The following is a 17,013-nucleotide window of genomic DNA, read 5'->3' as shown; positions in this document are numbered from 1 at the left end:
TAAAAATAATTAAAAAATAATTTATATTTTAATATCAATAAAATATCAAAATATCATTATAATTTATCTAAAAAATATTTTCTATTTTATATATATGCGTATCTCCGTGTTTTATAAAATTTTAAAATTCACATAATAATCTCATATCGTGTCGTGTTTCGTGTCTGTACATCAATCATATTGTTGAACTAAATTTTAAACATCTTTAGTAAAAAATGCAAACTCATATTAATCAATTATCTTCATAATAGAAATTATAATCCATAGCAGGAAAATAACTAATTAAGTAATTGATTAATAGGGGCGTTGACCTGGAATATTACCCGGAGGTTCATAATTACATCTAATGAGAATGCCGGAATGATTGTGGCACGTGACTCCAGCGCAGCCTAAACGAGTAGATCGCTTCCAAACAAGTTGAGTATAGGCATGGCATTCACCACCAACACATGAGTTAGTTACATGGTCGTAGTTTTCGTGCTGATGGGCCCATTTCACCACAGCATGTGCTCCTACAAAGGTGTCATTGCCCCAGTTACGTGCAATGTTCCAACCTATACCGCTGCTAATTGAAGGTTTTCTTGCTAAGCAGTCCACACTGTTTGCGTTCACGAAACTGCGAGCATGTTTTTCTAGTTGTCGGTCCCACTTCAGCACTGAAGACCCAAAATGTTGACGGATAACGTTGTGATATTCAAGATAGTGCTTTGGAGAGCTTAGTCTTTCTAATGAACAACACAATGGAGTTATACTCACAAAACTTACGAACAACGCTAAACTATTTAGTAACCATTTCATTTTTTTTTTCTTTATTTTGTTCTAGGATGATTTCGAAAATAAAGGTGAGTTTCTTTTGTGTTGGATTATTGTTTTAATGAAGATTAATTGGGATATATATGACAATTGGCAATTTAAATGCCAGTTGTCATTTGATGGACTTCAAAGTACATATTTATTTGTTTGTTAGAGGATCTAGAAGGGAAAAAGTGTGTTAAAATTGTTGAAGCAGCTCAATATGCCTTGGCCGTTTAGAGCTTGAGGGGTCAAAAAAGCTTGTGAATGGTTACATAATTTTATATATATGTATATACCAAAAATATTATGTATATACTACTAAAATTACTCATTGTGTATTTATATATATATATATATATATATATATATATATATATATATTATTTAACTCATTTTTAATTTATATTTTATATATATTTTAATATATATTTTATATTAATAACTGATTTTGATATACATCTCGCATGAGAGAGAGATGGTGTAGAATTTTATTTACTATTTGATTTTAATTGACTCAACATTTTAGTACCTAAGATCAATTATGTTTTTCTTTTTTGAAATTTCATTTTTTTTTCCTGCCAACTCCACAATATCACTACTCGCCGGCATTAACTTGCGAAAAATTTAAAAATTAGTTAAACATTCAAAGTTAAAGAATATAATGTTTCCTTTAGCCTTCAATACTATAAGATAGATCTAAATTAAAGGAAAAAAAAAAAAAAAACTTTACAAACACAATGAAAGAAAGGTCTATGACTTTGAGCAGGTCTTGAAGGAAGAGATGATAATTCACATATTGCTTATTCCTTTTGGTGCGTTACCATTCATTCATTAAAAACAAAAATAATGGTTCTTGAATTCAGGAACGGTTACTTGCTATCACATAAAAAGATACAGAGAATAAATAATAGAAAAAAATTTGAGAATAATCCGACCATCTAAACCAAAAGTTGTCGAGAGGATACATGGTTTCTATTTATATAAATTATAAATAGAAAATTAAAAAAAAATCACATAAGAGAGATCAAGTGATAATATTTTGATAATACTAAAAAAATAATAATTTAAAATGGTAATATTAGAGAGATAAAAAAAATTAAAATTTATTTTATTTAGTATTTACTAATTATTATTAATGAATACTATATAAGATAAATTTTAGTTGTTTTTAACTAATTTTTTTTAATTATCAAATATTTTTAAATTTAAAATGATATTATTTAACTTAATATCTATAATTTTATGTGTGTAATATTTATAATTACATATTTATTATATTTAATATGTACATTTATTTTAGCATACTATTTATATTGTTCTCGAACTATGACTCCAAAATATGTTTATAATATACATTATTATTCTAATAATAAAGTGAATAAACAGGATAAACAAAAAAAAAATAAGAATCTAAAAATAATGTTCTGCATGTTATTTATATATACGTACATATGTTTTTTTTGGCGTTTCTTCTTTTTTTTTTTTTTGTACATTGCTGTTGTTATTGTCTTTTTTATTTTTAATCTTGTTTTCATTCTTTTTTTTTATTATTATTGTTACCATCATCAGCATCTCTTCCTTTTTCTCCTCAGCTCCTTCATTTTTCATTTGAATTTATTCTCCTCTTTTTTTCTCCGCGATCCTCCTCCTATATCATCATCATCGTTATCGTTATCGTTATTGTTATCTTTGTCATTGTCGTTTTCTTATTATACATAAATTATAGTGTTTTTTTTTCTCCTTTATTTTCTTTTAAATTTTTAAACATGTAAGATTTCAATTCAATAAGTGTGCATTCAAGTCTAGTTGAGAAGCAATGCTGGTAAAAGAAGTAAGAGCAACAGAAAAAAAAAAGAATAAGAAGAAAAAAATTACAGCATTAAAAAAGAGATTTTTGTATTTTATAGCAATATTATTTTGATATCAAAATTAAAAAATTTCGTTGTCAAAATTAAGAAATTTTGGTGTTTTTTGTTTCTGATGAGAATTCAATCCAATAAGTGTGAACTTAAATAAGATTCTAATATAGTATAAACATGTTCATTCAAGTAATTTTGGTGTTATCTTGTGATTTTTTAGTATATAATTTATTTTTTACATTCATTCAATTAAATAAGATTGTAATACATGTTCATTCAAGTCTAACATGAGAAGTAATACGCCTAAAAAAAATAAGAATAACAATTCAAAATTACTCTCCTCTTCCTTTTCCTTTTATTCTTCGTTATCTTGATCATCATGATTATTTAGCAAGATTAGAACACCAAATTAAAAAATATTCCTTCTCATTATCTCTAGTTAGTAAGTAAAAGAAAAAAAGAAACTCTCATTGAAGCATAAGAAGTATAAGAAGACATTAAGATAATATTTCTGTGTCTGCAGTACAATTTTTGTGTCAAAATTAAAAATTTTTTGTGTTTTTATAGCAACAATTTGGTGTCAAATTAAAAAATTTAGGTATTAAAATTAAAAAATTTCGGTATAATTTTTTTTTTACAAGAATTTAATCTAATAAAAGTGAACCTACATCCATTCAATTAAATGAGAGTACAATATAATACAAACATATTCATTCATATAATTTCGGTGCTTCCTGGGTGGATAGAGAATCCGTTCCTATGCGCCTCCTTCAAGATATCTTGCCGCAAATTTCCAATATTTGGCACGCAAATCTTGCTCTTATACCTCCATATTCCATCTCCGTCCCACAAAACTCCCCATCGCTTTTCCTTCTCGATTGCCAGCAACACCTTCTATAACTCCTGATCATCTTGTTGAGCTTTTGAAATTTTGGCCTTGAAGTCACTAGAGATCTGTAGTTGGTTTAGGCATACACTCCCACTAGATCCTCGACAACCAATCTTAAATAATTCCCAAAATTGCTCATCAACTCCTCTTCCTTAATCATCATCCAAGAGACCGTCAATGACTTCCGACTCAAGGTATCCGCTACAACGTTCGCCTTCTCTGGGTGGTAATTTAACTCAAAGTCGTAATCCTCCAGCAACTCCATCCACCTTCTTTGTCACTTGTTGAGCTCCTTCTGATCAAAGAGATACTTGAAACTCTTGTGATCAGAGAAGACTCGAAACTTCACTCCATACAAGTAATGCCTCCAAATCTTCAATGCAAATACAATCGCCATCAATTCCAAATCATGAGTTGAATAATTCATCTCATGAAGTCTCAGCTAACGCGATATGTAAGCTACCACGTCCTGGTGTTGTATCAACACACACCCCATACCTTTCAACGAAGCATCGCAATACACTTCAAAAGGCTCATTAGGTTTAAGTAAACGGCGCATCCTTTCGAGTTAACTTTGTCAAAGACAATTCAATATGTTAAATTTTAAATATCTTTAGTAGTCGAAAATGCAAACTCATATTAATCGATAATTTTACCTTTTTATTTTATGCTATTTAATTATCTTCGTAATAGAAATTATGATCCATAACTAGAAAATAACTAATTAAATAACCCTAGTATTCTTCAATTAAAAAAAATCTAAGAAACTAGTATTTTTATTAAAATTTGACTAATATTTAATTAATAAAAAGAGTGAATAATCTTACATTATTAGATATAATCTCATACTGTTAAAAATATTATTAATAACTAAGTGATAACTATAAATCACAAAATCTACTGATTCACTAACATTACTCAATCACAAAACCTGTTGTCCTAACACTCTTCAATTGATTAATAGGGGCGTTCACCTGGAATATTACCCGGAGGTTCATAATTACATCTAATGAGAATGCCTGAAAAATTGTGGCACGTGACTCCAGCGCAGCCTAAACGAGTAGATCGCTTCCAAACAAGTTGAGTATAGGCATGACATTCACCACCAACACACGAGTTAGTTACATAGTCGTAGTTTTCTTGCTGAAGGGCCCATTTCACCACAGCATGTGCTCCTACAAAGGTGTCATTGCCCCAATTACGTGCAATGTTCCAACCTATGCCGCTGCTAATTGAAGGTTTTTTTACTAAGCAGTCCACACTGTATGCGTTTACAAAATTGCGAGCATGTTTTTCTAGTTGTCGGTCCCACTTCAGCGCTGGAGTCCCAACATGTTGACGTACAATGTTGTGATTTTTAAGATAGTGCTTTGGAAAGTTTAGTCTTTCTAATGAACAACACAATGGAACTATACTCACAAAACTTACAAACAACGCATTTAGTAACCTTTTCATTTCTTTTTTCTTTATTTTGTTTTAGGATGATTTCGAAAATAAAGGTGGTCTTTTGTGTTGGATATTATTTTAATGAGGATTAATTGGGATATATATGACAATTGGCAATTTAAAATACCAGTTGTTATGGACTTCAATATGTACATATTCATTAGTTTGTTAGAGGATTTAAAAGGTCATAAAAAGTGTGTTAATTGTTGAAGCAGCTCAATGTACCTTGGCTCGTTTAGAACTTGAGGGGTCAAAAAGACTTGTGAACGGTTACATAATTTTATATATGTATATACCGAAAATATTATGTATATATATACTACTAAAATTAGCCATTGTGCATATATATATATATATATATATAATTTATTTTTAATTTATATTTTATATATATTTTAACATATATTTTATATTAATAAATGAGTTTGTTATACATCTGGCATATATAAAGAGAGAAAGAAAGAGAGAGAGAACTAGTATAAAATTTTATTGAGTAAAGTATGGTTTTTGTCCCTAACGTTTGGGGTAAGTTTCAAAGTTGTCCCTAACGTTTCAATCGTCCTATTTAAGTCCTTAACGTTTCAAAATTGACTCAATGTTGTCCTGCTGTTAGGGATTCGTTAACAGAATTGACGGCGAGACAAAATTGAGACGATTTTGAAACGTTAGGCACTTAAATAGGACAAAAATGTTAGGGACAAAAACAATGCATAAAAATAAATTTTAATTTAATTTTATCTTTCAATAATATTAATTTTTTACTGTACATAGTATTCAATTATTTTTTAATTATATCTAAATAAATTACATTTAACCACATTACTTTCATTTTAAATAAATTTATTTTTTTATAATTTTAAAGAATTTTGATATATTAGAGACAAAAAGTATAATTTATATTTTATTGTATATATATTATTTTTTTCTTTTCTACAAGTTTATATACTAGTCATTTTACAAACATTTCATTGATAACTAATAATCTTTAAGAGTAAAATTATAAAAAAATAATTTATTTAAAATAAAAATAATATAATTAAGTGTAATTTACTTAGATGTGATTAAAAAATAATTGAATACTATGTATAGTAAAAAATTGATATTATTGAAAGATAAAATTAAAATTTATTGCTTTGTATCATTTTTGTCCCTAATGTTTTCGTCTTATTTAAGTCCCTAACGTTTTAAAATCGTCTCAATTTTGTCCCGCCGTCAATTTTGTTAACGGATTTCTAGCGGCAGGACAACATTAGGTCAGTTTTGAAACGTTAGAGACAACTTTGAGACTTACCCCAAACGTTGGGAACAAAAATGATACTTTACTCAATTTTATTTATTATTTGATTTTAATTAAGAACTCAACATTGTAGTACCTAAGATCAATTATTTTTTTCTTTTTGAAATTTTATTTTTTTTCCTTCCAACTCCACAATATCACTACTCGCCGGCATTAACTTGCGAAAAATTTAAAAATTGGTTAAACATTCAAAGTAAAAGAATGTTTGCTTTAGCCTTCAATACTATAAGATAGATCTAAATTAAAGGGAAAAAAAAAAAAAAAACTTTACAAACACCGAAAGAAAGGCCTATGACTTTGAGTCTTTGAGCAGGTCTTGAAGGAAGAGATGATAATTCACATACTGCTTATTCCTTTTGGTGCGTTATCATTCATTCATTAAAAACAAAAATAATGGTTCTTGAATTGAGGATAATTCTACCATCTAAACCAAAAGTTATCGAGAGGATACATGGTTTCTATTTCTATAAATTATAAATAGAAAATTAAAAAATCACATAAGACAAATGAAGTGATAATATTCGGATAATATTAGAGAGATAATAATCTAAAATGGTAATACTAAAGAAACAAAAAAAATAAAAAATAAAATTTGTTTTATTTAATTTAGTATTTATTAATTATTATTAATAAATAATTAATAAAGTAAATTTTGACTGTTTTCAACTAATTTCCTTTAATTATCAAGCATTTTTAAATTTAAAATTATCTTATTTAATTTAATATCTATAATTTTATATGTATAATATTTATAACTATATACTTATTACATTTAATATATATATTTATTTTAGCATACTATTTATATAGCTCTCGAACTATGATCCCAAAATATGTTTATAATATCATTATTCTAATAATAAAGTGAATAAAGAGGATAAAAAAAAAATCTAAACCGAATAAAAAAATAATATTTCGCATTTAAGTTATATTAGTAACTAAATCCAACTAAATCATTTACATACACGCTTATACGTTTTTTTTTACGCTCTTTTTTCTTTCCTTTGTACATCATCACTACTGTTATTGTTTTTTTTTATTCTCAATTTTTTTCTTCATCTTTCCTTTTCATTATCATTATTACCACTACCACCACCACCATCTCCTCCTCTTCTTTCTCCTCCCTTTCTCATTTGCATTTATTCTTCTCTTTTCTTTTCCTCCTCTTACATTATCATCATCGTTATCATTGTCTTTATCGTTTTATTCTTATACATAAATTATAGAGTTTTTTTTCTTCCTTTATTCTCTTTCAAATTTTTTAATATATAAGATTTCAAGCTAATAAGTGTGCATTTAAGTCTAATTGAAAAACAATGCTCATAAAAGAAGTAAAAGTAACAGAAAAAAAAAAGTAAAAAATATAGCATTAAAGAAAAGATTTCTATATTTTTGTAGCAATATTTTAGTGTCAAAATTAAGAAATTTCGGTGTAAACCTAAATAATATTCTAATAGATAGTACAAACATGTTCATTCAAGTAATTTTAGTGTTATCCTGTGATCTTTTAGTACACAATTTATTTTTTACATTCATTCAGTTAAATAAGATTATTATAATACATGTTCATTCAAGTCTAATATGAGAAGCAATACTAAAAAAAAAAGTAAGAATATACAATTCAAAACACCTCTCCTCCTCTTTCTTTTATTCTTCATTATCTTGATCATCATGATTATTTAGCAAGATTAGAACACCAATTAATATATTCCTTCTCATTATCTTTAGTTAGTAAGTATGAAGAAAAAAAAGAAGTTCTCATTGAAGCATAAGAAGTATAAAAAGACATTAAGATAACATTTTTGTGTTTGCAGTAAAATTTTGGTGTCAAAATTAAGAAATTTTTGTGTTTTTTAAAAATATTTTGGTGTCAAAATTAAGAAATTTTAGTATATTTTGTTTCGGACAAGAATTCAATTCAATAAATGTGAACCTACATCTATTTAACTAAATAAGAGTGCAATAGAGTACAAACATATTCATTCATGTAATTTGGGTGCTATTTTGTGATATTTTAGTATGTAATATACTTTTTAGATTTATTCAATTAAATAAGACTATAATGCATGTTTATTCAAGTATAATATGAGAAGCAATACTCCTAAAAAAGTAAGAATAACAATTCAAAACTCCTCTGATCATCATTATCATCATCATAAGAAGGAAAAAAAAATAATGCATTAAAAAAGATGTGTTTTGTAGTTAAATTTCAGTATCAAAATTAAGAAGTTTTGGTATTATTGTTAAAAAAATTTGGGTTATTTTTTAATAAATTTTGTATAATTCAAAACTCATCATCCTCTTTTTCATTATCATCATCTTCTTCTTTTGTTGTCTCACATTCTCATAATTCTTCTTATTTTATCCTGTTAATAAGAATAAAAACAAGAAAAAGAGACGAAAAAATCAAACAAAGAAAAAGAAGACATACATAATACGACAAAAAATTACCAGAAAGATGAAGAGGAAAAGAAAAGAAAAACGCAGCAACTGCATGCAGAGAAGAAAAAGGAACGCGAAGCAGAAGAAGGAGCGCGAAAAAGAAGAAAGAATGCGAAGAAGAAGAGGCATGCGATGTCGCTGGGAGTTGGAGCATGTCTACATGCTGTCACTAATAAAATTGGTTTTTGTTAGATTTAAACCTACTTGGTTGGACTTGTTTGTCAAAAAGACTTAGATGTGTAGAGGTATTGTATACATTGAAATGAAAGGGATAAATTGAAATTAAATATAAGAGAATCACTCAATTTTTTATTCGATTTCTTGATGAAAAAAAAGGGATTCTTCAACCTAACTTGTCCACACCATAGTTCAAAAATTAGATTGAAGTGACTCACTCAATTTTCTACCCAATTTTCTAATGGGAAAAGCTCTACATCCATGTAAAAATTAAATGGATGGTATCCATGTAACTTTCACTCCACGCCCCACACCCCGCTTGTTTTACACGCGCCTCTTATAACCTAGATAACGAATCCTTATTTTGCATTATCAACGTTTCTCAACGTAAACTTTTTCATACAACATAAACCTCTTTCTTCTTTTTCTTCTTCTTTTTCTTCTTCTTTGACCTAATTAAATTCGTTGTTCTCCTCTTTCGCGTTTTTCTTCTCTGCATTATGGATTTGGATTGATTCAACGCAATTATATTCGTCGTTCATCTTCTTCTTCGTTTTCTTCTTCGATCTGCACTTTTGAATTGAAACAATGAATGAATCAACTTCAAATCAGTTGAATGAGTGCAATTTTGATGATTCTTCTCAAACGAATCAATTTGATGAGGTTTGGATTATTGAATTCTGAATCGAATTTAATGGAATGAAATTTCTAATTTTATTTGAAGTGAATTGAATGGACTGAGGTGATCTACATCTGAATTGAATTCAATTGAATTGATAATATGTAACTGTGAGTAATTGTGAGTGTCAGTAATTGTGAGTAACTCTGAGTAAATGTGAGTAACTTTTCGGTTCGATAAGTACTAAAGAGGTAGTTCATCACTTTCATGTTTTCAGTTCAGTCCGCAGAAAGAAGTCTAACAAAAATTAGACCAATATGTTCTATTTTCTTCCCTAAGCACTATATAATTGTTTCACCATAATTAAGATTTCGGTTCACCATAGCTAAGATTCGGTTCACCATGAGTATTGTGTTTGATTCATTCTGCACTATTCAAAACTCTTCTTCCTCACCGTTTACTGCGTCTTCACCAGAGAGAGAAGAAGAAAAAGACAAAAAAATACAGCAACAACAACAACAAAAGAATGACGATAGAGTTTCAGGGTTTAGGGTTTTAGGGTTTAGGTTTATGGGTTCAGGGTTCAGTGTGTTTCAAACTTTCGGTTTGTCCCGTGTATTAATTTCGGTTCACCGTGTTCATGGTTGAGGTTTTAGGGTTTAGAGGTTTAGGGTTTAGGGTTTAGAGTTTAGGATTTTAGGGGTTTAGGGTTTACGGTAGGGTTCAGAGTTTAGGGTTTAGCATTTAGGGTTCAGAGTTCAGTGTTCAGGGTTTGGGTTCAAGGTTTAGGGTTTAGCGTTCAGGGTTCAGAGTTCAAATTTCAAGTTTCGAGTTCAGGGTTTAGGATTTAGGGTTTAGGTTTTAGTGTGTAGGATTTAGGTTTTAGGGTTTTAGGGATTTAGGGTTTATGGGTTCAGGGGTTCAGGGTTTTGGTTTTAGTGTTTAGAGTTCAGTGTTTAGGGGTTCATAATTTCTTGGTAAACAGGAGAGCGATTTGGATTACTCTTCTGAAACGAATCAAACTGACAAAGTTTAGATTATTCAATTTTGAATCGAATTGAATGGAATGCAATTGCTAATTTGAATTGAATTAAATGGACGGAGGTGTACTGAATTGAATTGAATTGAATTGATAATACGTAAATTGTAGGCAGAGTTATTTGAATTTGATTTTATATAATGGATTATGTTTCGTTCACTCAGTACTATACAATTGTATTGTTTTCGATTCACCATGAGTACTATGTTCGGTTCACCATGAGTACTGTGTTCGGTTCACCATGAATACTGTGTTCGGTTCATTCTGCAGAAAGCTGTTTGAATTTGATTTTATATAATGGATTATGTTTCGTTCACTCAGTACTATATAATTGTATTGTTTTTGGTTCACCATGAGTACTGTGTTCGGTTCATTCTGCACTATTCAAAACTCTTCTTCCTCACCTTCTATTGCTTTTTCACTAGAGAGAAGGAGGAAAAGACAAAAAAATACAGCAGCAACAACAACAACAACAAAAGAATGACGATAAGGAGAAAACATATGAAGAAGAAGAAACGCGAAAAAGGAGGAGAAGGAGGAGAAGGAGGAATGCGAAGAAGAAGGCGAAGAAGAAGAAGACGCTCCGTGCGTAAACGAGCGTGAAAAGAAGAAGAAGAAGAAGAAGAAGAAGAAGAAGAAGCACGGGAGAAGAAGAAGAAGCGTGGGGGAGAAGAAGCGTTGGGCGATTTCGTGTGTATTGGGCGCGTGTATTTCACGTTTCATTTAATGGTATTGAATTTTTTTAGTGTTGGACCAACTTGGTTACATGATTACATGGATGTGTAGCATCCCCGTTTTCTAATATAACAAGAGAATAACTCACTCAACTTTATTTATCTATACCATGATTTCATCACAAAACTAAAAAGTATTTAGGCACTCCTTTAATCTCTCTATATTACAACTACTATATAATAATTAATGAAATATTTATAACCTCTTATTAAATTAAAATAAAAAATTCTAAACTTATAAACATAAAATTCAATTTAATAATTAAATAAATAAAATTAAAATATATCAAATTAAATTAAATATTTTAAAAATATAAAATAATAATTTTTAATTAATAATTAAATTTTTTTTAATCACGAACATATATAAAGTACGTATTAAGTTCAAACTGGGCGTTTACCCGGAATATTACCGGGAGGATCATAATTACATCTAACAAGGGTGCCTATATTATTGTGGCACTTGATTCTAGCACAACCCAAAAGCTTAGAATGCTTCCAAATAATTTGAGTATAGCTACGACAGTCACCACCAACACATTTGTTGGTTCCACGGTCGTATTTGAATTTCTGCTTGACCCACATCCCCACAGCCTGTGTTCCAAAAAAGGTTGTATTTCCCAATTTACGTGCAATGTTCCAACCAATACCGCTTGTAGTTGAAGGTTTACTTCCCAAGCAGTCCTTAATGTGAGTGTTCAAGAAATTATGTGCATGTGTTTCTAGTTGCGTGTCCCACTTCAGCGGAAGAGACCAAACTTCTTCACGTATTTCGTTGTGATATTTAAGATAGTCGCGTGGAGAGCTTAGTGGTACTTGTTCTAATGAACACAATAATGGAACTATACTCACAAAACTTATTACTAACACCGCTAAAATATTTAATAACTGTTTCATTTTTTTGTTTTTTTTTCTACAATGATTTCAAAAATAAAGGTGAGTTGGATTATTGTTTTAATGGGGCTCGGGATATATATATATATATATATATATACGACAATTGGGAGTATATTTTTTATATGCTAGTTGTTATTTGATGGACTTGAATATATATGTATATGTGTGTATTGATTTATTAGAGGAACTAAAAGGCAATAACAACTAACAAGTATGTTAACCAATTTGGGTTGGTCGAGTGGTCAGCTCACTCGTCTGTTTAAGTAAGTGTTGGGGATTCGACTCTTGTTTTGTACATGTAGCAACCCATTAGCTAACGACAAACTTTTAAATGGAGCTCAGATCCGCAACAGATTAATTTTTGACCTGTCAGATTGGGAGATACCGTGAGAAAAAAAAAAAATAATAACAAGTATTTTAATTATTGAAGCAACTGAATGATTAAATAAAGACAATGTCCCTTGACTCTTTCATAGCTAGGGGGTTAAAAAGGCTTGAATATTACCAAATCAAAATATTATGCTTTTAAGAAGGGAGAACTGGTGTAGAATTTTTCCTTTTCAAAATATTTTACTATTAGAGTCTACGTAGGAAATCAACATTTAAAATCTTACTAAAAATTATCCAAAATATCAGAACATCCAAAACTAAAAATACATCTGATTCATTTATATTGAGTTAAACATAAAAAATTCTTAAATCAACCAAATGAACGTCAACTAAATCTTTATAAAATTTTCCCAACAATTGATATTATAGCACATTCTTCGCAGTTGGATTTATAGTCGCAGTTTTGTTTTTGTGCCACCCATTTGCACACATCATCTATTTCGGTATAGTATTTAGATCTTCATATACGCACAATGTTATGATACTTGCCATGTTGATGTACTTGCATTGTATAACACATATATTATACATATATTGATTTACCGGAGGATATCAAGAAAGCATTAATAAAGAATGTTAATTATAAATACCATTTTTGTCCAAAATATTTGAAAATAAACAATAGTTTCACATCAATTAGAAATAAGATTAGATTTCATTAAAACCAGAAAAAAGGCCTAATAAGTGACATTAACCATTCATGTGTTACACACTTACACTGTTCTTGAATGATCATGAACATGATACAATAGTCTTACACTAGGAGACAACACCGAAAGAAAAACGTTAAATACTATTGAATTTATTGTCGGATGCAGTGTCGGACATTAACGGTAGATTTACTGCCGGTAGATTCGACAATATATTCGTTGGGTAAAATTGTAAAAACGTTATCGTTGGATTGTAAGTTTTCCAACGATACACTACAAAAAATACGTTGAGTACCGTTGGATTTACTATAGCACATTAGCATCAGATTTTCCTATGGATTTAGCGACGATTTTAGTGTGGGATTCATCATGCCAAATAATTACCTGCGGATTATCTCTTCCGACAGTAAAGTCACCGGTAATATTTGATAGGAAAACAAGGCAAATAGCGCGTCAAATTTAGCGTCGGATTTACCAGCGAAAAAATATGACGGTAGACACGTTTATTGAAACGCCGAGTTTTGGTGATCCGCACCGCGTTACCATTGGAGTTATCCGACGGTAATCGCGTCCTAAAACTGAACTACAAACCCTCTCCCCTTCATTTCGAAATCTCTTCTCTCTCTACCCTATTTTCTCTGTCTCTCTCTGCCCCTTTTCTCCCGTCGCCGCTGCGTCAGCACCGCCGCCGATGCCTCCTGTCCCGCCTCCCTCCTCTCCTTGCACTAACCCATCTCCGTGACGAGAGAGTTGCTGAAGCCGCGGTGGGTGATTCGTTTATTGCGTCCCAGCAGGATGCTCCTCCACCACTACCCGTCATACGACTGAAGGATATGGCCTGATGGCATGTAGGCGTGAGTACATGCTATTTCAATGTCTTTTATCCACAATCTATTTTGAATTTGTTAACGTTTATGTGTTTTTATGTGTTTGTTAATATTAATTTTTTTCATTGATAGGTTTGCATCAAACAACAATCCATGCACACAGGAGATCTCCGAGGTCATTAAGTCAATATACGACACCGCATGGTCGAGCTACACGAAGACCCCTGCTGAGATTAAAGAGTGATGGTTTCAAAAGTGGGTGGTAAGAACCCAATATTGTTAAATTAACTATGTTTGAACTGTATTTTATTCGACAAACTAATGTTGTTGAATCACTTTGTGCAATTGAAATTTATATGGGATAAAGAACATGATCTGATAATCAAGAAGATCTACGACCATCGAATAGTTAAACGACTTCAGGAGATGATGAGCGACTTTTGTCAGGAGTGCGACCACTTAACGATCTGTGTAAGACCTAGGATTTTCATAAAAAAATATTATTATGAGTTAATTTCAATTTATTTATTCATAAAAGATTTTATTTTTAAAAATTATTTTATTAAAATTAATTAAATTAAGTTTTGATAATTGAATTAAAAATTTTACTTAATCTCATAATTATTGAATAATTTTCTATATTTAAATTATACAATTTAACAGTTGTAAAAGAATAAGAATTTTATATGATTTAATTTAAATAATTAAGATTTTAGAATTTAATACTTTAATTTTTATAAACAGAAAATAAATTATATTATCTCTAATTTTAAATTAGAATACTTGATAGCAATTGATAATTAAATAATATTTTTCTAATATAATTTTAAAAAATTAAATAAGATTTCAAATTAATACTCTATGCTCCAATTTATTAAAATTATCAAACCCTAATTAGTCCAAATATATCCCCAAATTTAACTCTAATCCTAATTTTACCCTAACCCCTACCCACACTCACATCACTGCCACTCACCTTTTTCCCCTAACCCTACTGCCATTCCCCCTTCGCCTCTTCCTCTGTACACACACAAATCCAACATTCAGCATAATCTAGAAAAGAAAAAACCAAACAAAGAAAGGTAACCAACAGAGGAGAAGAGAGAAAGAGAAGCGGAGAGGGAGAAGAGGGAGAAGGGAGCACCGATGGAAGAAGAAGACGCGCCAAAGCTAGTGGACCGCGACGCCACTGTTGCCGCGCCCTGCCCGGCCGTCGTTGCCATTCTGTTAAGCCGCTGCCATCCTCGAGCTTGCCACCGTTGCCTTTGTTGCCGAGCAAGAGCGGAGAAGTCACGCAGCAGAGAAGAGGAGGGAAGCTCACTGCGTCGCAGTCGTCACTCCCACCGCATCGCACCGCCGCTGGTCCACCTTGGAGCCGCCGTCGAAGCAGAGCCGCGGAAAGAGATGAGTTCGCGTAGGGAAGAGAGAAATGAAACTGGGAGAGAAAACGAGCACGAGAGGAAGGAGACGGCCGTTCTCATCGCTGCTAGAGGTTCCACCGCCATCGTTGGTGCCAACCGAAGTCACCGCCGCCTTTGCAAGCTTTTTCCGAGCTGTTTTAGTTCTGGTCCTGCTACAACTCGCCAATGTCCCTACTCATTTCTAACATTTGTTCAGCCTTCGCCATAGCTTGCCGTCGCTGGAGAAACACTTCCGGAACTGCTCAAATTCGCTGGTAACATTACCTTGGTACCAATCTGGTTTTTGGCTTTTACTTTCTTGAATTTGTCTTGCTTCTATTTTGTTCTGTTGTTTTGATTATGAGCTTTTGCTTTAACTTGTAATTTCCAGTACCATTCTTGTTGCGCTCCGATCGATTTGAATCTACCGCTTTTCTTGGTGTTATGGTCATTGTCGTTATAACGGGGAGTTAATGTTGTTGCTACTATTGCAGTTCTGGTTGCTGCAGTTTTGATTTCTATGAGTTTCAATACTAAGGTTGGGGTTTTCTTAAAATTTATTTTATCTTATAGAGTTGTTATAAATAGATATTAATGTGAGAAACATGTGTCTGTGATTATAATTGTCTTATAAATGTGGTTGTTTGCTATACTTAATGACTGATTGCTTGATTGCTTGAGTGGTATGATTGTTGAAAAGAAATTATTTTAAAAAGTTATTTAGTTGATTATTATGAAAAGTGATTTTTCTTAGTTTTGAAGTTATTTTGATAATGTAAATGAATCGGTTTTGAAAATTATTTGAGATATGAAAATGAATTAATTTTAGAAGTGGTTTAATTTTGAATTAGTTTGATTTTATAAATAATTTAATATTTGAACTGGTTTAATTTCAAAAAAAAAATTATTATTGGAAATGGTTAGATTTGGAAATAATTTGATATTAGAACTGGTTGAATTTTTGAAAATGATTGAGATTTGGAAATGGTTGAGAAAGGGTTTGAGGAATGTTTGGATGGAACCCGAAAAGGGTGGCAGAGTTCGAGTTTTAGAGGAGATGCTGCCAAAATTTTATAAAATTGGAAGTTTCGTTTGAAGTAATTATTTAAAAAGATTTAGTTTTAAACATGATATGTTTTAAGATTGATTTATTTAGGAAAGAAAGAATTATGTTTTGATTTGGGATTGTTGATGAACGGAATGGAAAGAAAGATGATGAGAATTGACATTGAAATATGATTTTTGAATGAATTTGGAAATGAGATATTGATTGACGAATGATGATGATATTGAGAATGACTTAGATATTGATGAATGTTAAATGAATTATTCATATGGCTTATGAATTTGAATTATCTGAGACACGAGTTTCCCTTGGTAGATGCAGTGGCTTGCCACCACTTGCTCCAGGTTGAGACTCGATACTCTGTTGACCCTACGACGTAAGGGTGACTGGGCACTTATAAATTCCCGGGAATGGTACACGCATTGAGCGATTTGATATATATATGAGAAAAAGCTATGCATAGACTCATGGGGATGCGCGTCGGGG

General features: G+C 30.8%; 1 protein-coding gene across 1 annotated transcript; it reads right to left on the bottom strand.

Annotated features, from left to right (window-relative positions):
* Positions 1 to 294: 294 nt before the first annotated feature.
* LOC114925813 (STS14 protein) lies at positions 295 to 15,062 on the bottom strand. Its single transcript, XM_029294964.1, has 3 exons — positions 15,038 to 15,062; positions 11,699 to 12,118; positions 295 to 725 (listed from the first exon to the last, which is right to left on the bottom strand). Exons 1-3 carry the CDS (start codon positions 15,060 to 15,062, stop codon positions 295 to 297), a joined length of 876 nt encoding a protein of 291 aa, XP_029150797.1.
* Between the last annotated feature and the right edge of the window lie 1,951 nt (positions 15,063 to 17,013).

The sequence above is a fragment of the Arachis hypogaea genome, chromosome 18 (assembly GCF_003086295.3).
Source record: "Arachis hypogaea cultivar Tifrunner chromosome 18, arahy.Tifrunner.gnm2.J5K5, whole genome shotgun sequence".
NCBI classification, from domain to species: domain Eukaryota; kingdom Viridiplantae; phylum Streptophyta; class Magnoliopsida; order Fabales; family Fabaceae; genus Arachis; species Arachis hypogaea.
This window is presented reverse-complemented; position numbering and strand designations above follow the sequence as displayed.